We start from the raw sequence: 21521 nt of genomic DNA on the forward strand, positions 1-21521 counted from the left end.
AGGTCAAAGTGGTGGGCGGGAAAACAACAAACAGAAAGAGAGCGGGCTCAGCATTACAATGATGACTAGAAACCGAAACTTACTTTCTGGATTAAAATGCCCGTCTGACGTGTTGAACAGCAGGAAGCTGCAGTCCAAACTATATATGAAATATCTAAATACCTTGTGCATACAGACCTGAGTGTAACATATAACACCTGTTTTGAATTATTATTTTAGAGAACAGAGTATCTGCTGTTATCACAGTTTATATGGTTCAGATCTGTTAAAGAAAAAAAACACAAACACAGTAAAGAAACGTTTAAACAGACATTTCACATCAGTGCAATGAATACTGAGCAATTAGCAGTATCTATATCCTGCATGTGTGAAATCCCAGTATATAATCAGGACATCAGACACGCATCTTTCTCTGTCATATCCAACAAGCCGTAGCTCCTCCTGTTGCTGAAACACACACTACACGTCTTTACACCCGTTGGTCTTTAACACTCAAACCCAGAAAGCCATGCACATGACTAGTGAGATATGACTGCAGAGTATAATCACACCAAGAGGACTTCACTGCACTACTCACTCTCAGATGATGTAATGACTAGCATCTCAGTGTCACTTAGACATAAATACAAATCTCAAAGATAGATGATCCTCACCCAGAATGGGTTGAATTAAATTAAACACTGTGATATCTCCTCATCATGACTTTATCATGAATAACATACAATACTCTAGTAAAAAAAACCTGGACAGCAGAACTCTGGGTCCTGAGGACAAGACAGAGTCCTTAGACATGCTAACCTTTCTGTGAGGCTGGATTTAGCCACAGAAATGCTTTGAGCTAAATGCTAAAAAAAATGCCTGGTGTTGCTGGAGGAACCAGAGCCAGTCAGCATTATCCTCTTGGGACCATGAATGTCTGTGTAAAATTTCATTGTAGTCTGACCAACAGTTCTTGAGGTATTTTAGTCTGGACCAGCTGACTGACATCGGCATCACAGAGCCATCACTACTAGCATGTCTACAAAGGTAACGAGCAGTTACCCACGATACTACAGTTATAATTAGCCTTAAGAGATGGAGGCATGTCTACAGAAACGCATTTATTTATCCAAAATTCTCCTAAGAACCAGGACTGTTCCCTGATTAGACCCTCCCCACTTCATGCCTCCAGGGACTTGGATAATTTGGTGCAGTCCTGGCAGACACAGGATGCAGCTGAGCCCTTCTCTTGACTGAAAAAGGTGAGAAAAAGTTGGAACTGTGGTTGGCTTTTATCCTGCGTCTGCCGCTTTTGTAGCTCTGTCCCACTGTGTTGCTCCAGCGGCCTCCATGCTGCTGACGAGGAGCAGCAGGGAGCGGAGCGGCTAATTACACTGCCATCTGTACTCTCACACTGTCACTCTGACTAAATGTTTAGCTGCCACATGACATGCTCATGAACGCACATATACGCAGCACAGATGGGAGCTGATGACTACACTAATAGGTGTCACTTGGTGGTGTATCTCGTGGGGTCCCCACAGAGGAGGGGCCCGGGAGGACGCACTTGAACTACTAAAAGAATCATATTTCTACACCAGAGCTCTGCTCAGTTTCTCTGCCACTAAACATAAGCTCACGAGCGCATCGCTAATCAATGTGCCTGAGCTGCTGACACATCTTCCCCTCTGAATGTTTAGTAGAATCTTAAATAAATGTTTCATTAAATCCTGTTACCAAATGCTGACAGATCAACATTTAATATGAATGCTGGCCCTCCATAGGAATGCTCTCCCAGCTGGCCTGTAGATGCAGGGATTACTGTGTCCAAACTTGAATAAATATTTTGAGTTAACACAACCTTATTTATACCCACAGAATAAAACCAGAAATTGCATTCTTTGAGTCATAGTGGGTTACTGCTAATAACAATATTTTCATAAGCCAAAATACAACTGAAACTTTGTGAGATGTTGAAAACCAAAAGTGAAAGATGTCAACAAACCAGGTTTCATATCAGAATAAGATCGACATCCTCACCAGTTTCCTCATAATCATGGCCTGAGATTCTCTCAGTCATTCTAGTAGAGTTGTTAAGTTTAAAACCAAAAGGTTGCATGTACACGTAGCTTTACACGAGCCACGAGAACAATATGACACCTTGATTTTATCCAGGAATATGTAGTCAAACACTGATAATGAGATCAGGCCTACAGTCTACTGTTTGTCGTTCCACTTTTAAAAAGCCTAAGATCTTGTCCGTTGCACGGATATGAGGTCTGCTTCTCCGTAACTTAATCAGTCACTTAGTAAACCTACTTCCGGTTCTAAATTAAACCTACCAGCCCACAGACAAAAACACTGAATCATTGACAACAGAGCCAGAGCTGTTTTACAACTTCAGACGATATCTACTCTTTTTTTAAAAGACTAAAATAGACGCCAAAGTCGTAGTTGTGAGGTGTTTATTTGTCTGAGCTGGCATGACACTTTACTCTTGTCCTCTAGTCAAAACAACAATGTGCTCATGTCTTGGCAAAATGTCACAGGGTCTTTCATAATTGGACGTCTGATTCATTCACAGCTCATTTGCAAGAATAAATCGCATCTCCTGAGATCCAAAAACATGGCCGGAAACTAAAGGTGGGACATGTTTAATCATTAATTCAGTTATTCACCTTTAGCTGGCTGCTGATGGAGTTTAACTATCATGTGTTTTCATTTATTCCAGTTAAGTCCTCCATTATTCATGGCAAGTTGGCTCTTTCTTAGTTTAGGTCTTTTGACAATACTATTATTTGACACTACAGCAGTTACAGTGTCTTTCAGCTACAGTTTTCACATGGCATTACAATGATGCCAGAGGAAGTAACGATGAGTTCATTGACCATTATCTTTTAAAAATCTATCGTAAAAATGAGGCAATGAAAGTCATGGTAATGACGAGAGAGAAGAGAGAAATTTGAACACACCATGTAAATGTTCGACCTTGTCAACAGCAACAGCATGATAATAATCATTGGTTTTTTCTCTACTTGTGGATTTTCTCTGGTTTTCTGAGGCTCCCAGCTTTAGAGCCAAACCCTGCTGTTACTGTCAGGTGGAGTTGGAGCAGCTCTCTGCCACTAAATAGAGTGTTTGTTTTTCCGTCTAGTTTCCAGTCCAGGAAAATTATGAACCATAATATTCTGTTGCTGCCTGCCCACAGTGGGACGCACTCAGGGCGAACTAACAGCACACAGTGTGCCAGGGTTTATTTACCTCCATCACACCAGCCACACTGCTGTTCGCACCACCACATGAAATTCAAATTGGCCACAGAAATTAACAATTTTTACTGATGACAGCATTTGGATTTTACACACTAAAATGTCATTACCTTGTAAATGAAATTTCTATCTGGATTTATTTTTCCTACCAGAGGTCCAGTTTGACATCTCAGTCCAAAGTCTCTGTTGCAACACGTTGCATCAGCTTGTCTACAGTATGTCAAACATACACACTGTACAGTATATGTAAGAAGCCCTGTTCAGATTATTGTATCCTCTCTGCAAAGCTCACGTTAAGACGTCTATACACACACACACATACACACACACACACACACACACACACACACACAGATGTTATCATGGATAAGACTTTAATTAATTTCCTGGAGACTAACCCTAACCCCGACACTGACCTCTGACTCGAACATCAGCTTTTTCCAAATTGGGACATGACCTTTGTCCTCAATTGGACAAGCCATCTTCAATTAACTGGTCTTTAGTCTGACATTTGTCCCCAATGTTAGCCTATGACAGAACCCCCCCCCCCCCCCCCAAACACACACAAACACAGTTATGCGCACATAGTCTAATTTAGAAAGGTGACTCTCGGAGCACAAACAGTGAGAAGACACTGTAAATCTACAGCCGTGCACCCTGCAGCCGATGGAGGGGTGAAAAAAGCCCACGTCAGACTCACCAGCTTCTGGAACAAATGTCCCACAGTGACCTTCTCGTCCCACTGCTGGATGTTGGGTAAGAGGGCGTCGTAGAACTCCTTGTGGATCTCGAAGATGTCCTGGATTTTGTAGAAGATGGTCTCTATCTGCTGGATGGTCAGCACGGGCTGGGAGGTTGTGGCTGTGGCTTTCAGAGGACGCATGGGCTGGAAAATCAGGGTTAGGGTTAGCCAAGGACCAATCACAGATAACGATTCAGATGTAAAATAAACGTATTAAGAACTGGAAAGCTAGGCAGCGCATGACATAAAATATGTTCATACAGCATTTTACTATGTCATGAAGTTTATTTTAAACTCTAATCTCATTTCAGAACAGGCTGCGAGTACAATCCAGGGAAGTTAATTGGCCAATCGGTGGCCTAATTGGGTCAAAAAAAAAAAAAAGAAAAGAAAAGTTTCTGAACTGGCGATGTGTCACACAGAGATAAGGATGCAATCTTAGCCTCTCTGCTCAGTAATTGGGTGACCCTCTTCTGTTCTGTGCTGTGTCTGACCAGTCAGATTTCATAGCAGCTCTCCCAGCTCAGTTAATCATAGATATGTGTGGAGTGGGCATGGTGGGGGGGCGGGGGGCTGAATAACAGTGAAAACATAAAGGCTTTCACGTCATGGAAGCAAAAGTCCTCCAGAGATGATGATGAGTCATTCTCCCACTGATTGCAGGGGTTGTATGACGGCTAATCAGACAGGCCGGCTCATTTAAAAGCACCGACAATGACTGCAGACAGTCGACGCCCCCTGCATAGTCCACATGTGATGGCACAGCTGCCGGCTGAAGAGCCCTCATCCGGCTTGACAAATGTGTTTAGATAGATGAATGGATTTGCAGACTGGTTACCCTCATAAAGTTCTATCTTCATCTCTATTTCCACACAGCAAACTCTCAATACACACATCTACAGCACAGAAGTTGTATTAAACCTTTCGCAGGTGAGAAGGCCTCTGACCCTCAGATATCATCAGTCTTTCTCGATTTTGTCGAATGCACCACCATAACCTTTAGCGACCAGAGATGACATTTAGGATTACTAATGCACATGAGCTGCTTGTGACTGTGTTAGGGTTGTTGACTAATCCTGCAGTCTTGCCTTTAATTTGGCAGAGTAAGCTAAAATCTGTCAAATATACTGTATATAGAAAAATTAATATTTAAGTGTGATCACACCTTGTGTTTTTAGACATTCTCTCAATGACTGAGGAAGTAGAGAGGGACAGGAACAAAGTCTTTTTTGGCTGAATTGTAAAATGACTTGTGTTGTCAGTTGAAACAGAGGGAACTGAAACACAGTATTATTGCAGTCTTTTGTTAATCTCATTGACTGTATACTAACAACTGCTTTTTCTGCAGGTTTCTACTGTAAGTGGTGTGTAACTAAACAAATTTTCAGTGTTGCTTAATGCTGCATTCGATATCAAACTGACTACATGTCAGTCAGAGTGCAGTGAGCGGCTGACAGCGGCAGGATATGACAGAGGCTGCGCATGGGGAAGCATGTTAATGTTAGTGCTTCAGGAAACTGCAGTGACTGTGGTCCTGCTCTAAGTTTGACCATTAACCACAAAAAGTGCTCCAGTAGTTCAAAGGGGCTTGCACCAAATGACACAGCAACAACTGACACAGCGGCAGCAACGAAATGCAAATGCTGCTACATGAACCTCGACACGGTGATCCAAAATATAAGAGAATTAGCCCGACAATGAAGAAATTATCTCCTTTAAACATCCACCGTCAAGGGCAGAGGAACATTTTTTGCATTGTGTGTGTGTGTGTGTGTGTGTGTGTGTGTGTGTGTGTGTCTCTCACCAGTAGCAGGGCCTCCAGCTGGTTAATGTAAATCTCCTCGCTGGCCAAGAAACCAGACAGCACCAGTTTCTTCATTTCCAGCCCCTTCTCTGTGTCTCCCTGCAAGATAAAACAGATCTGACTGTAATAATGATACATACAGTAATATATCACACACACACACACACACACACACACACACACACACACACACACACACACACACACACACACACACACACACACACACACACACACACACACACACACACACACACACACACACACACACACACACACACACAAACCAAAGATCCTTTTCTGACATATTTGTTCCCACATTTTATTTCTAACTAATTCCACACCATGACTCAAGCTCCTTTCCTGCATGATCCCACTGCAGTTACCACATCAGGTAAACGTGATAATATACACACATCCACAGTGTGTAGGAATGAGCAGCAGCTGTGTGAATTGGGCGTCTGCGCTCATCTAAAAACATCTAAATGGCTTGTTTCCTCTGTGGCAAGTCTTACACCAAGCGCTCTCAGACAGTTATTTATTTTCATTCTGACTTCAATATCAGGAAAACCACCACCCTAATCATGTTTGAGAAACACGCCGGCGCAAAACAAGACTCACTTGTCTTTGATGCCTGTGCTGAGGAAAACACTAGTCTGAGCAGAAAAACTTTATGAGTAAAAGTGAGAAGTAACGAGCTGGAGAAGGTTAACTGAGGTGACATGTTTGACAGTCTTGCTTTTGATATTCTACTTTATCACAGAATAAATCCATTAAATTCATTCATCCATCTTCGTGCTTATCCCTAATCAAGCAGGGTGAAGACTATCCCAGCATGCACTGGGCAGGAAGCAGTGGAACACATGAGACAGACAAGTCAGACTTTCATTCACATCTTTGGGAATTTAATCCTCATCTACATGTCACACACTCTCCTATTGTTGGTGTCAACATGGACCATAAACCTCATGTAGTTTAAACACAGACAAAAGTGTCTGTATCATAAACTGGATTAGGCATTTCAAACGTTGAAGTTCTCACAAATAAATCAATTATAGATCAAGGATATTCACTACGGAAAAGAGCTATATAAATTATAAATGAACTGATTCTAGAGAACAGACTGTTTATCAAGTCAAGGGTGATAAAAGTGAAGGACTCGGCTGGATTCAAAACTTTGTTCGTCATGTTTGAAGCCAAACACAGATTACTGCCTGAGAATTGACAGAAGCTGTTTGTGTTAAGATCTGACGGTGATGATCAAAGAAGCCAATTTTGTACTAACCCCTCAGTTTGCACGTAATACATTAAAGCAGATGTGTGCAGATGTGTGGAGTCAAACTGTGGGATTCTCTGGTGAATAATTTCAACATGTTCAGCCGTGATTCAATTTAAGGAAATGAATAGAGACCAAATGATTGGATGTTATGAACTTGCTTTGTTGTTTAATTCAAATTCATGTGTCTTCAAATGTTGTTGTAAGTACTGGCGGATCATCTGTGGTGGAGCATCTCTCTTTATTACTCAGTTAGAGACTAGTAATAATTAAGGGTCGTTTTAGATTGTAGCTTGTATTTTGTGTGGCATGTGTACAGCAAAGTATTAGATGATGAAACAAAACTAAACCTCTCTTTGTTTTATGTATGAACATGAACTGTGCTGACGAACTGTGTCTGTGCAGAGCAGCACACACACTATTCCAGATGTTTGGTATCAACACCTGTGCCAGCTCCTCTCGTCAGAAAGCCTCAGTTATAATGGATTTCACACTGTGAGAAGGTGTGAAGATAATAACGCCGGTTACACACACTCACTGAGCACTTTATTAGCAAAACATGTAGCTCAGGAGCTTCGGTTAATGTCACACATCAGAGAGAGAAAATCATGTGATCTCCGTGAGTTTGACTGTGATTGTGGTTTGAATGTTTCTGAAGCCGCTGAAGTGAGTATGCGAGTTTTTACTCAGAATGAAGCCAAAATAAAAAAGACAAAGAAAACCATCCAGTGAGCGGCAGTTCTGACTGAAACACACTGTTGATGAGACATCAGAGGAGAATGGACAGACTTCCACTTCCTGTCACCAAGAACAGAAACCCGAGGCTGCAGTGGACTCAGACTGAGGGGAAGACTGGAAGAACGTAGCCTGGTCTGATGGATCTGGATTTGTGCTGAGGCAGCAGATGGTAGGGTCAGAGTTTGAATCCCTGTATCCAACCTGCCTTGTGTCAACAGTCCAAGTTGCAGGTGTGATGGTGTGCGGAAAGTTTTCTTGGCACACCTTGGGCCTTAATACTGATCGATCGGTCTGAATACCACAGACTTAGACCATGTGCTTCCCTTTAAGGCCACAGTGGACCATATTCTAACCACGACTTCCAGCAGTATAATAAATCATGTCACAGAGGAAAAGTCGTCTTAAACTGGTTTAATTGCAGTCATGTCAACATTTTGTGAGGAACTACCCAGTATTAGTGTGGCGTTCCTAATGAAGTGCTCAGTGAGTGTATATAAAACAATGGTATATCAAATACCATGAGTGGCACCGAGCTGGAAACACTCAGCTCAGGTCTATTTATTCATGAAGCTTGTTAAAAAGAGTCAACCACACCAAGACAGACTTTCACTCTTTGCCCGCCGCTGCAGAGACACATCCACAGCCTGACAGCAATAAACTGGAGAGTTTTAGTCCGGGTTACACAGAAGTGTCAGATATGTACTTCAAGGAAGGCCAAAGAAAGAGCCATGGGAGCAGAAAGGAAGATTAATTATTAACACAGCCAGATCCTCACAATGATATCAGCACTCCAGCTACGCCTGATAAGACAAGGAAGGAGCCATGACCTCATCGTTTTAACCCAATCATGACTGACGTCCACCTTCTGACACTGATGTTAGAGCAGAGATTTGGCAGAAACCATTCGATTTTCCCACGAATATTTTTATGATTGCAAACAGCCCATTAAGTATAAAATAGGCTCCATATTAAAATCCTGTGATGGATGTTGACGTAACAGTGAGAGTTTATAGTGAATCAGAAGCAGGGGCAGGTTCATGCCTCATGTTATTCACCTGTTCTTTTTTTAAATACAGTTGGTCACCTATACGCATCCATGCAAACATTAAACTGATGGAAATACATGTCAGTTCAAACAGTAACGGATCAGTAATCATCATTTTTCAGAATTTATCGTCCCACAGATTTAGCAAGAAGGTCATTCTCTCCATACTCTGAACATCTGTCGCTATATCTATCCAGTCTGTCACTGTTTTAGTGTCACAACTTTGTTGCTGGCTGAAAACATTATCCATGACCGCTGGAGCTGGGCCGCTCCAAAATAAATGGAACCTGTCTCAACCCGTTTAAAGATGGTGTTTCTTGAAGAAAATGAAAGGTCATTTTCCTGACTAGCAATTGAAACTGGAGATGAGTCACTTTCTTGAAACTCTTCGATATGCAAGTACTGCTGCAGTGCTCGCCACTTATTTTAAGCACCACAAACCAGATGCACGGCCACATCTTCAGACTTTTTTCTTCCTTCTAACAAATGCCATTGTGTTCTTGTTGAAATGCCAGATAAACTTTGTACAAGACTCCTGAGGTTTTTATGGTGGGAGATAAGATTCCAGATCAGTGTAGCTGCCCTGAAATGCACTTCATTGTCAAGTTAAACATGCAACAGCTCAAAGGCTCCGTGTGTTTGTTGGTGACGTGTTAAGCTTCAGCAACAAATATGTACCAGCAGGATGAAAAAAAAGACAGGACAGGAAGGGAAAAACTATTTTTTCCAGCAGCGGGAGTATTTTCCTTCTGCTGTACAAAGAGCTACTGTGTGGCGAGAGGGCAGGATGAGAAAGACACGGTCGGTGAAAGGATTTTTCCAACCTGCTCCTGTGTACGCTCTTCTAAGTTTTGCTTCTCATACAGAAATACACTGGTAACAGAGCTGACATCAAGAGTGAGGCGGGCAGCTCTGCTTTCTGTCAATTCATCTACTGGGTGGAGTACACACACACACACACACACACACACACACACACACGTTTCTCAATATGCAGAAGTTACCATGAGAAACAGAATGCAGTGATGTTTAAACAGCAGCAGAGTGAAGAGACATGTGCTCCAGAGCAGCCGCCTCATCAGGCCGTGCTGAGACACCCAATGGCTGTCACACACACACACACACACACACACACACGCTTGCAGCACAGATGGCTGAAAGGCACACGTAGCAGCACATGACGCCACATCGTGCCAACACACCAACAACACTTTCCACTTTGCTAGATTTATGCAAGACTTCAAGCCTGGTCACTGTGACAGAGTAGTTAAAGTGTCTACATGTGTGTGTGTGTGTGTGTGTGTGTTTGTCCCTGCATCCAGCTGTCCAGCCGCTGTCTCACCTTGAACTGTCTATGTCTCGGAGTGATGGGATCCAGCTCCCCATCTCCATAATCAAACACCTCCTCCTCCTCCTCCAGCACCCTGTCCAAGTAGCACAGCACCTCCTCCTCTTCCTCCTCCATGATTCTTCCTTTCTTTTTCCCTTTCCGTCTTCTTTCCCTCCTCTCCTCTTTCTGCCTGTGATTCCCCTCTTCAGGGCCTGCCTGGACACATCAGTGTTTTCCCTTCAGAACAAGTCGTCTGGACGCCGAGAGAGAGAAAGAGAGACGACCCCGCCTACACAACCCCACCCCCTTCCTCTGCTGGGCTTCCTGGTGTGTGTCTGTGTGTTTTTGTGTGTGTGCGCGCCACTGTTCCCCCTCGGTCGATGAGGTCTGCCCTCCCTCTACAGCGGCCCCTCCCCTCACAACAAACGCTATCCAGCCACTTCCTTGATGACTACACTGGCCATTTCTTTGCGTGCTTCACTGGGAAACTCGCTCTGCGTCTTTCTCTTTATTTCTTTCTTCCGTTTTCTTGAAGCAAAAGCAACTTCCTCATCGCACAAACAAACAGCTTCTCTCTCTCTCTCTCTCTCTCTCTCTCTCTCTCTCTCTCTCTCTCTCTCTCAGACCACCGACTGTTACACAGTTCATCTCCGTCTCCTCCTCTCTGGCCATTGTCTCTTTATTGATCTGCTGAGAGCCTTGGATGTTGAGCTGAGACCAGCTAATGTGCTGCTGCTGCTGCTGCTGCTGCGGCTGATTCTAATTACAGGTCACATAGTTCACCAGCTACAGCAGTTTCACACAGGCAGAACATGGGGTTCAAACATAAAACAGTGTTTGTGAGCACAGAGACCAGCTGTGAGGAAAGTCAATAACTCTGGATGCAGGAAATGAAATGAAACTGAAAATGTGAACAAACTAGAGTCAAGATGATTTGATGTGAGACTTAGCAGTGTGTTTATGAATGAATCCAGTCACCACAACCTCTCACCCTGCTCCTGACCCCTAGATGCCACTTCACAGGAAGTGACACCCAGAACTGCTCTACACCCCCCCCCCCCAATCTCTTTCTTTGACACTCTGGTTGAAGACTTTAGTAGAATAATCTTGCTGAATCCAGGCTAGTCCTTCAGGTTGTTCACCATGTTGGCTGCATTATTTAGGTCAAACTTATTTTACAGGCCATGGACTTGGAAGAGTGTTGGGGAAAATAAAATTTGCTTGTGGCTTGTATTTCTGGGTCACCACCAGTATTAGTAATTAATGTGGGCAGAGAAACGATCAAATGGGTGGAAGACAAACAAAAGAAAATAAAGTCAGACAAGAAAGAGGAGGAAGAAAGGAAAAGCATAAAACAAGTCAAGACACTTTTATTTATTCATATAACCCAAAATCAAGAATTTGCCTCATACAACACCCCCCACTTAAATAAGTAAAGCTCTTAAAGGAGGGGTGAAAGGGGAAAGAAACCTTAAGCAGAGCAACAAGGGAGGGACTCGAGCTTTTGCATGCTACACATGCTGAATGTATGTATCTTGGCACGGAGGTGTCAACGTTGGCGCTGTCGTGCAAAATCAGCGGAAGGAAAGGGCGACTTAACAAGGCAGAGAGGGGAGGGCACCTTCAGTGGAAAGACCTTTAGTCCACGCCACAGCAGCGTTTCACATCGATTCTCCACAAACAACCTCTTCCAGCATCAAACCAGTGGGCTCTATGAACGCGTCTGACACAATTTACTACTTAAGTGTAGGGGTCAGGAGACACATACAAGACAGAGTGGGTGGATTTATACAACAACACCATCAGAACTACAAATCTAGATCATTTCGCCTCAACATCAAGCACGACACAACGGCCTCAAAGGTGAGGGTGGAAAGATTAGACTGTTTAGGACCTTGACGAAAAGCCTGTGAGGTCAAAACCAGTTGGCATTTTTAACTATTAGTCAATGTACAGTTTGAGTTTTGTTTTTGCTCTCACTAAAAGTGCCTGAAGAATCTCCCAACTTCTCTAATTTTTAAGAGCAACCTAAGGTTCACTCACTTGAAACTGCATTCCTTTGTAGTGGTGATGAAAATATCATTCATTTTCTTTGAAGATACTAAATTCCTGAGATCTAGACTCCAGCAACAGTTGTTCAACTCTTTTTTCAAATAGTTTTCAACATGTGAAAATGTCCTGTCTGCTCTGTCCTTACCTAAACTTGCCACTAGATGGAGACACATCTCCATCTACACAAGCGCATACTCACAATGAATGTAATAGATAACGAAGATTAATAATTAATAAATTACCACTATTACAATAAGACCAACGATCAAAATCACACTGTATTTATATTACTGTGATCACGCAGTGATAACAGGACAGCTGGGAACAAGCAGAGGCAGCAGGCAGGTTTAACCGGCAGGTGAAGATGTAAAGAGTGTGAATGGATGGAAATGGAAATGGGAAAGGTGATGTGAGACATTTCTACAAAAGTGAGAATTTCCAGAAGAATTCCTCAGAGTGTGAAGATGTAAATCACATGACAAAAGTCTGAGCCACTCGCCCACGACTGCTGTCGCTTTCATTCAGACTTTTTCATGCTGCACGTCAAAGCTGCTGTGATGTGCGAAGTGCAAGTGCCAGCCACTTTTTCTCTCCCTCTCTCTCTCTGTGTGTGTGTGTGTGTGTGTGTGTGTGTGTGTGTGTGTGTCAGGTCAGGGTCAACATGACTCCCGCTGAGTGTCCTCGGGATGCCGAAGCACCCACTCACAGCGTCAGACACACAAGTGGTCACACAGGATGCACATTCACAGTCATACAAACGCACACACAGCTGCGACGCATGAAGAGAGCACTGCTAACCTCTGACCCACTGATATGAAGGACGGGGCGAGTCAGTGACAGGACACTGAAATATGCAGATAAAAGCCTTCAGCACTTTTATACCAGTAGTACACAGTGGTACTCTCTACCAGAAATTAACATATGACATCAGCTGTTCTAAATGACTGTTAATATTTCCTAGCAAAAACACAGAAAACAGTGTTTTATATTTCCAGCAGCAGCAGATTATTTTGAATAAACACAAGAGCAAATAATAGTATTTCAGTTGTAACTCCTGTACTGTAGATATACTGTAAAGTGAAAATAAAGCCAGAACACACACAACAATGACTGACTGACATGTGATGCCTGAGAAATATTATCAGCACTGGCCACTTAGCGCCAAAGACGGAGGCAATGTTTAAAAAAAATTACAACCTTGTGCATAAACACGGTACTCAAACATATTCTCCTCTTACACCACAGACTGGCAGACCGGTGCTGGTGGCGTCAAAGCCATCTGGGTCACTGGTCATTTCCTGCTGCAGTGAATGCGACACCTGCAGTGCGCTGCAGGCAGTCCAGCTGTTGTGGCTAATCGTTAACAATTACACCGGGTCAAGATCCGGCGACTTACTTCAGGAAGCAGCGCAGAAAGACTGTCATCACAGAGTCACCATAGTCATCGGGAGTGAAACCATCCCAGGTGAAGCTCCTACTGCTTTTAACAAGGAGAAACACCAACTGATGACAGATCAGATTTAACAGGAAGTCAGGGTGTCCATAATGTAAAATGTTAGACTTTTAGAAAAACTGTCAATGCCCTTTGATGTTGTTCAAGATATTCTATCATGTGCTGAGCGCTTGACTTTCCAGCAACACTTGAAAGCATCATCAGGAAGAGTCTTCAAAACAGTCGCTGCTCACATTTGCATCACCGTGCAAAGATAATGTTTCATTGTTCAGCTGGGTTGAATATTCCAGGCATTTCAAGCCTCTGTGAGTTGATTTTAAAACTGTGATAGTTGAAATCCGTAGTTCCTTGTGATGTGAGGAATCGATCTAACAACTCAGGGAATACTTCGGAAAAAGATCTCATCTACAAAACCGGCAGTATATTTATTCAAGCCCTTTTAGGATCTTTGCATACTGCGCTGAAGAAACGAGCCTGGAGGCGTGTTGCACCTGTGACCACTGATCAGTCATCTAGTGTGTAAGCTCACACTGAAACATCCAGCCCATGATTTATGTCGCACGTCCCCTCTCTCTCCCATCTGTCACATTATTCTACTGAAGGAGGATGTGGAGGACTGCCACTGATGTCAACCTATACACAGTGTGTGTGTGTGTGTGTGTGTTCTTACCCCAGGCAGCAGGCCCTCTGGTGGCGTAGGGGAGACCGTTTCTCCATCGGGCCCTTGGGGTGCGCACAGCTGGGGAGACATGGTGGGCGATTCATCTATATAGGGCAGCGTCTCCGAGCCATCCTGAGACTTGCCGTCCTCCGCCCCGTCTCCCTCGTAGCCATCTGTGTTGTAGTTAAAATCTGGAGGACAGAGAGAGGGAGAGAGAAAGAGAGAGAGAGATGTCAGTTAGCATTTCACCACAGAACAAGGCCGTCGCTGGGCTCCAGTGACTCACCCACCACTTATTCTGTTAGCTGTGTGTGGAGATGTGAATCTAACCAAGAGGGTAAAGAGCACGTTGTATGGCTTCATTTGAAATGTTCGGCTGCGGCGCTGTGACAGAAACACAAAGAGGAAACGACAGCTGAAACTTCTGGAGACAATTTATACGAGCAGAGGGCAAGTGGAAGTTTTAATAGTTCAAAGACGACTGAAGAATGGAATAATCACCGTGAGTCACAGACTGAGACTGAAGCTAAAGCTCATCAACAAGCTGAAAACATGAACATGCCAACAACAGCATGAAACAGTCCGGCTGAACCGAACCTCAGAACAGACTCCCTCAGTCACCTTCTGTGCCGAGGAAGCTACAGAGCAGCAAACTGCACGTGTAACTTGCTTCATTTGAATTTAATTTTGTTTTAGTGTTATCACAGTCTTGAACTGTTAAACATTAGGCTTAGTGTCGGTATTGAGGTTGAAATTCATGTCCTGTGACAACGCTGGCGTCGGGCTCTGAGCAGCAGTGACAGCTCCAGTGGAAGGGAACAACGCTGACTCTGAAACAACTCCTGCACCGACTTCAAAAGGACACTGACGAAGAAAACAGTAGAACAACACAGAAGCATGGAGAGATATAAAAAGCCTGTATAACGCAAAAAAAATTTCACATTGACATCTTTTTATCTGTTGTCTTATTAGAGAGGTGTGTCTTTGATGGACAGTCAGTCACATACTATAACGAAAAGCAGGGATTTTATTTAAGTAAGTGAAAATTGCAAACACATACACAAAGATGTTTGCCTGCACCTGGCGGGTCTCTCTTGAAAATGAGATTTAAAATCTCAGTGGGACGTTACCTGGTGAAATAAAGGAAACTGAATTTCTAGGATGTTACTTTTTGTTTTACCCTGATGGGAAACAACTCCTGCTCATCTACCTGATACAGAACATTCCTTTCATGAACGTGGAATAGAAGAAGTGCCCGCACAAAAGCTTGTGTAACTATCTGTGACTATTACAAAAAGCCATATAGCAGCTGTAAAAGAAGAACCAAATGTTTGTGCGTAGGTGTGACTATCTGCCTGCGCATAACCTGCGCTGAGGTGTGCAAGAGTGTGCACGAGAGCATGCATGTGTGCAAGAAGACGAACCACAAAAGAAGACACCCACCATCAAGCTAATGTTGATGGGTGCTTAGAGTGGCCGACCACCACCGTCTGTCACCTACTCACACGCACCATACCCCCACAGTCCCTGCACCGCCCACCTGTCAATCAAACAAACATATAAATAAATAAATAATCCCTCCATCTGTTAGTTGCATGTGAGCGTTTGGACCACGGAGAGTCAGAGCTGCCATATGGTTCATCTGTGGCTGACGGGCAAAGAGCTGACAAATGGTGCGTTTGGGCCTCAGCTGACTTAGTGAAGCATTCACAAAAAACACAGAGCGCTGGAGCGCTGCGAGACGACACGTGTAGAGACATTAAGGTGAAGAGGGGTGTGTGTGTGTGTGTGTGTGTGTGTGTGTGTGTGTGTGTGTGTGTGTGTGTGAGAGAGAGTTTATGTGCACAGATTTGTTTGCTTTCTTTCCCTCCATCTTTCTCTCCCCTCCAATCTGATTCTTCCATACACCTTCTGGCCTCCTCACATGCTAGTCTGTCCCAATCTGCTAACATTACACGAGTGTGAGTAAGAGAGTGTGTGTATGAAACTGTGTGTGAAAGAGTGTGTGTGAGAGGGTGTGTATCGAAGCATACGAGAGAGAACTGTTGTTGCCATCTCAGACGTTCACCTGATGTTGCGGCTCTCAGTAATGACACACATTCCCAAATCCTCACATCTCCTCGCAGTTCACGGCTGATGTTTGGAAAGTGAACTGTGAGCAGGAAGCAGATTTAGACTGAGAGCGAGGCTCAATGTTCCCGCTGACGATCGCATGCTGAACGTTGCATGCCAGCGTTCTGCACGGGTGAACTGGAAACTCTGAATTGCCTGAAGGTGCGAGCTTGAGTTTGTGTTTCTTTAGTGTGTTAGCCCTGCTATAGACTGGTTCTCGCCCAATGCATGCTGGGAGAGGTGCCATGCCCTCAGTGACCCTGAACGGGATAAAAAAAAAAAAAAGATTGCACAAAAAGTGCCCTCAACAAAACGATCATGTCTAGACAAACGCCGAGGTCTGTTGCCTCTGTTACAAAGACGTTGGCCATGATTCATTTCTATTCGCAGAAACATCAATAAGCAGCAGAAACCGTTCAGAAATACAGTCTCCAATGTGCGGAGCAGAGAGCCAGTCCATCATGGAGGACAGAGTCAGAGCAAACGGGCTGAATGTCGACTGCCGTGCTTCTTTGCTTCCTTACATGAGCTCTCATGCATTCGCTGGTTTAATGTCGGCTCTGTGTTTGTGTGTGTTAAACTGTTAATGTGCGTCATTACAGCCATACTGTGTTTGAATAAAACTCTGAGTGCAGTTTAGTGTGTGAGTAGGCATCATTCATCCTCATTACGTCTGATTAGACATATTAATGCAAGACAGAGGTACAGGGAGAGCAGCGGATACAAGAGGGAGGGCGAGAGTGGAAGCGTCTCTTTGCCGCTGCTGTTCAGCCACTGAGACCAGATCAGACCGAGACTCGCCACGGTCGCAGACCGGAGCCGATCAAACAGACAGAAATATTGCTGGTAATATACGCTCCCATGTAGAAAATCAGTATCTTCATTGGTTATTCCACAGCTCAGTCTCAGGACCAATCAGTGAATATCACTGCACATGATCTGGAAACACAACCATATGTTTAAGGTGGATTTATCAGCTCTCTCAGACAGAAACCAGCAGGATGAAAACAGAAGCACGTTCTCATTATAGTTCATTAAAACTATGTTTAAATACTGCACCTGATCAAAATTACTCCTATACTACCCCGACATCACACCATCATTCATTTATTTATTTAATTATTTTCTTTCTCTCTTCTTCTACTCACTTGTTGTACTTTGTATCATTACAATTAATACACCCCATTTTGCATAGATTGCCGAATGTTAAGATAAGAGGAGCGTTTGTTTGCTTGTTTTTTATTTATTTATTTATTTTTATTTCTTACTATGTTCAGAGTGAATGCAGCTATTATATGCTGAAGTATGAAGTATATTTTACAAATGCTAGAGCCTGTATTTCATGATGTTCAAATCTATAAAATAAACAATTTATAAAAATAAAAATATTGTGGGAAAAAAAGGCTCTTATTCCAAGGTTGAATGTCTGAAGTCATGACTACAGCTCAGCTTCCATCCACCTACAAACAAGGCTGAAACGCGTCTGTATTGATGTGTTTTTGTCACAGAGGGGAATTTACAACGAGGTCACTTTTCTCATTTTTCTCTGACTGCCCCCGAGCTACACAGAGTTCATCATCCATGAGGAGCATCTCAATAACAACCGGGCTCACTGCGTTCATTGAATTATTAGCTGATTAATGTGTATTTTTATAATACGCCCTCTGCGTAGGGAACGTCTGTGAATGTTGTCCAGGGCACCGCAGAGTCGAATGTACAGCTTGCGTGCAGACTCCCTGCAGATTCTCAGACTAGGAAGTTGGTACGGTGGCACTAGTGTAGAAATGAAACAGTTTTACTGCAGAAAGTATCCAATATACAAGAGGATGAGGGTTTGTTAAAAAAGGAGGAAATTAAATAATGCATGTCAATGAGCTTATTGTTTAAATACCAGAAGAAGAAGAAGAAGAAGTCTACAGTTACAGTGATGCTTTGAGCTCAATGCTCACAACGCAATCTTAACACACTCTCAATGTGTATGCTAGCATGTTGATATTTAGCAGGTACAGCACAATGTTAACCATGTTCACAATCCTACTCTAGCATGTTAGCATGCTAACATCTGCCAGTTAGCACTACACTCAGAGGATATCTGAGGCTGATGAATGTTTTGATGATGCTGATGGATGAAAAGTTAAGAGATCATCAATGTCAGTTTCATGGCAAACCATCCGACAGTTGTCAAGATACTGCACTGAACCACAAATATGAACCTTGTTACGGCACCAGAACAAAGGTCAGCGGATCACCACACTGCCTGCACATCTCTCATCTTAACTACAGTGAACAGGGAACTTTCCCCTCCATTGTGTCATTCTTTATAACACTGATGACCTGTGAAGGTCCACTGAGTCCACAAAGGTGGCTCCAGCTTTCTTTAGCCCATCACAAAGCCCTTCACTGAATTACTGTCGTACTGAGACGATCACAAATCCTTCTTGTTTTTAATGTTGAGCTCAAAGGAGATTTCTGTTCTCCACATCTGAACACTTCGTCACCAGCAGCTGAGACAAAGTGTGACAAAACTGTGTGAGTGTGTGTAGCGTATGTGTCCAGACTTGTGGCCACAGAGAAATCACACCAGCTGTTGAAGATGACAGCAGTGTGGCTGAGCGCATGTTCTCAATGTTTTATTCAGTTGCACCGGAGCAACGACTCCCAGGTTTCTGAGCTTATAACCCTTAAAACAAAGCTATTTTTAGATGGGACCCCTCCTCATATGTGTGAGGGTTTTGACCAGTTCAACCAAAAAGAGACTCCTCCCTCTAAGACTGGTTTATTTGAATAATCTTTAGAGACCTGAAAAGGTAAAATGACCCTTAAGATTTATACCTTGACCCCTTAGGGAGTCACTGGTGTAAAGAACACCTCATCAACTAAACGGGGTCTTGTTCTACTCTCCTTTTTTAAACACAGCCAACAATAATCTAGAAATAAGTTGAAAATTACAAGTTCTCTAAAAATGAATATATTCTCAGAGTTTTTGGTCAGTATGACACGTTTTCCCAGACAAGTGTACATTAAACACTATGAAGCAGAAGCTCCGACATCACGATTATACACCATCACTCGTCAGTATTGCCGTGCTGCTGTAAACACCACCACACTCACATGTACATGAGCCACTGACAGAAGTCTGCACGTGCACATGTTTCTCTGCACACTGACACAAAACGTAGGCTGCCTCGGTCAGCTAATGCACCCTGACAATCCCCGTGCGTGACGAGCAGGAAAATCAATGCTGCACTGTCAGACCACAGAGAGAGAGAGGGTTTTTTTTTTTCAGTGGAGAGGATTCATCAGCCCTAACCTGTTATTACTGCTCAATACAGCAGTCTGCAAACATACACACACACGTATTTCTCAAGGTTAACACGGGGACAAACTCAACATGACATGCGATTAAACAGGACACAACGGCAGGTAGAAGGATTGACATTTATAGGAGGAAGAGTCCATTGATAAATCAATAGAGCCTAGGTCTGGCAAAGTGAAGCTATATAAGGTTGTCTCACACACACACACACACACACACACACACACACACACACACACACAAACACACACACAAACACATCCACAGACCAGAGAAACCACACAGCCAAACGCAGGGCGGCCTGACTTACCATCACTGGAGAAGAGAGAGCGGATGACACACGCAGCCTCAAAGAAGAAAGCCATGAGCGTGTCAGTGTGTGTGTGTGTGTGTGTGTGTGTGTGTGTGTGTGTGTGTGTGTGTGTGTGTGTGTGAGCGATGTGTGACCAAAACACCTTCACTGGCAGTCAGCCATTTCACCGAAGCCGTCGAGCAAACCTAATGTCACGACTAAAGTCCTGCTTGTCCCATTTCTTCGAGTCAGATGCAACAACGCAAACAACCGAGAAGCTCGGGATATGAAAATCAGAGAGCCGGTTTAGAGTTGTTCAGTGCTCAATACTTCCACTGTTCTAAATCTGTCAGATAGGACTCATTCAAATGAAGGCAACAATGTTGTATTCAAGAACACCCACCTGCCTAAGAGGAAGCAACAAACACACACGCTCAGAAACAGCAGTGGCTGTATGGAAGCTATAAAATGTGGTTAGGCATCAATATGTTTCTCTGTGACCTGAATATTGTCACTGCCCAGCTGAGCAGTAAAGACTGTCCTGTTATGGTTTAAGGGCAAGCAGCCATTACACTCAGTGGTATGGATGCATGTGCTTGGTGTTAGGTTCTCTGTGTGCTGTAATATGAGGAACTAACTGAAGCTTTGGATGCAGCCGTGGCCTAGAGGTTAGAGGAGTGTGGGACCCAAAGGTTGCCTGTTCAATTCCCTGAATGAGCAGGAAACAGGAAATATCCACGCCTGAAGTACCCTTGAGCAAAGCATCTAGTCCCCAAAATGCGCCAGGTGTGTGTGTGTGTGTGTGTGTGTGTGTATAAAAACATACTTGGCAAATAAAGAATTCCTCTTGTTCTTATCAAGAGACATAAATTAAAGCCGAGTGAGCTGCTGCAGTGACGCCAGCTGTGGATTAGTGAAGTCGAATCATGTTGTTGTTGCAGGCTAACACAAGCTTCTAGCGATGAACTTAGCCGTGATTAACTGTTAAGAACCGTTTGAATATATTCATCCATCAGTGGCCAGCTTCACGTCGGTGTTTCTACTGGATCCCATCTCTGTTGTGAAAGTGTGACTGTGTCATTAATGTCAGCTGAGCTCACCGAGGAAATTCTTTCATAGGTTTTCCTGTGAAACATCAAAAGGTCATCCTGAGTGAGCATACAAGAGTTTCAGTGTCTGACAAATGGACACAGAGTTGTACCAAATGACAGAGCTGAGAGTCACTGCTCAGACTCACAAACAGCTAAGAGCCACCCGCGAAAACGTATTCTTCAAGGCCCGTTAAAAAAGAGCTGACAGCCATTAGTGTACCATTAGCTGAACGGAGGGAGAGTATGAACACACCACTGACAACAGACTGTGAGCAAGATAAAACCACATCCATGCTCTTCATATCCTGCATGTGCTGACAGAGGCAGGAATGTCCTGCATGGAGCTTTAAAGGAGTAAAAG

The 21521-nt window shown here is 43.5% G+C and overlaps 1 protein-coding gene across 2 annotated transcripts in view; it reads right to left on the bottom strand.

Annotated features, from left to right (window-relative positions):
• The window catches only part of abr (ABR activator of RhoGEF and GTPase), a 121262-nt gene that overhangs the window by 60130 nt on the left and 39611 nt on the right, over positions 1 to 21521 (bottom strand). For both annotated transcript variants that reach the window (XM_056396461.1, XM_056396462.1), the window contains exons 2-4: positions 14359 to 14540; positions 5795 to 5893; positions 3949 to 4134 (exon numbers count right to left, since the gene is read on the bottom strand). In XM_056396461.1, coding sequence (XP_056252436.1) covers positions 3949 to 4134; positions 5795 to 5893; positions 14359 to 14540 — 467 coding nt within the window. The remainder of the gene's footprint in view (positions 1 to 3948; positions 4135 to 5794; positions 5894 to 14358; positions 14541 to 21521) is intronic.

This window comes from Seriola aureovittata, chromosome 15 (assembly GCF_021018895.1).
Source record: "Seriola aureovittata isolate HTS-2021-v1 ecotype China chromosome 15, ASM2101889v1, whole genome shotgun sequence".
Classification (NCBI taxonomy): domain Eukaryota; kingdom Metazoa; phylum Chordata; class Actinopteri; order Carangiformes; family Carangidae; genus Seriola; species Seriola aureovittata.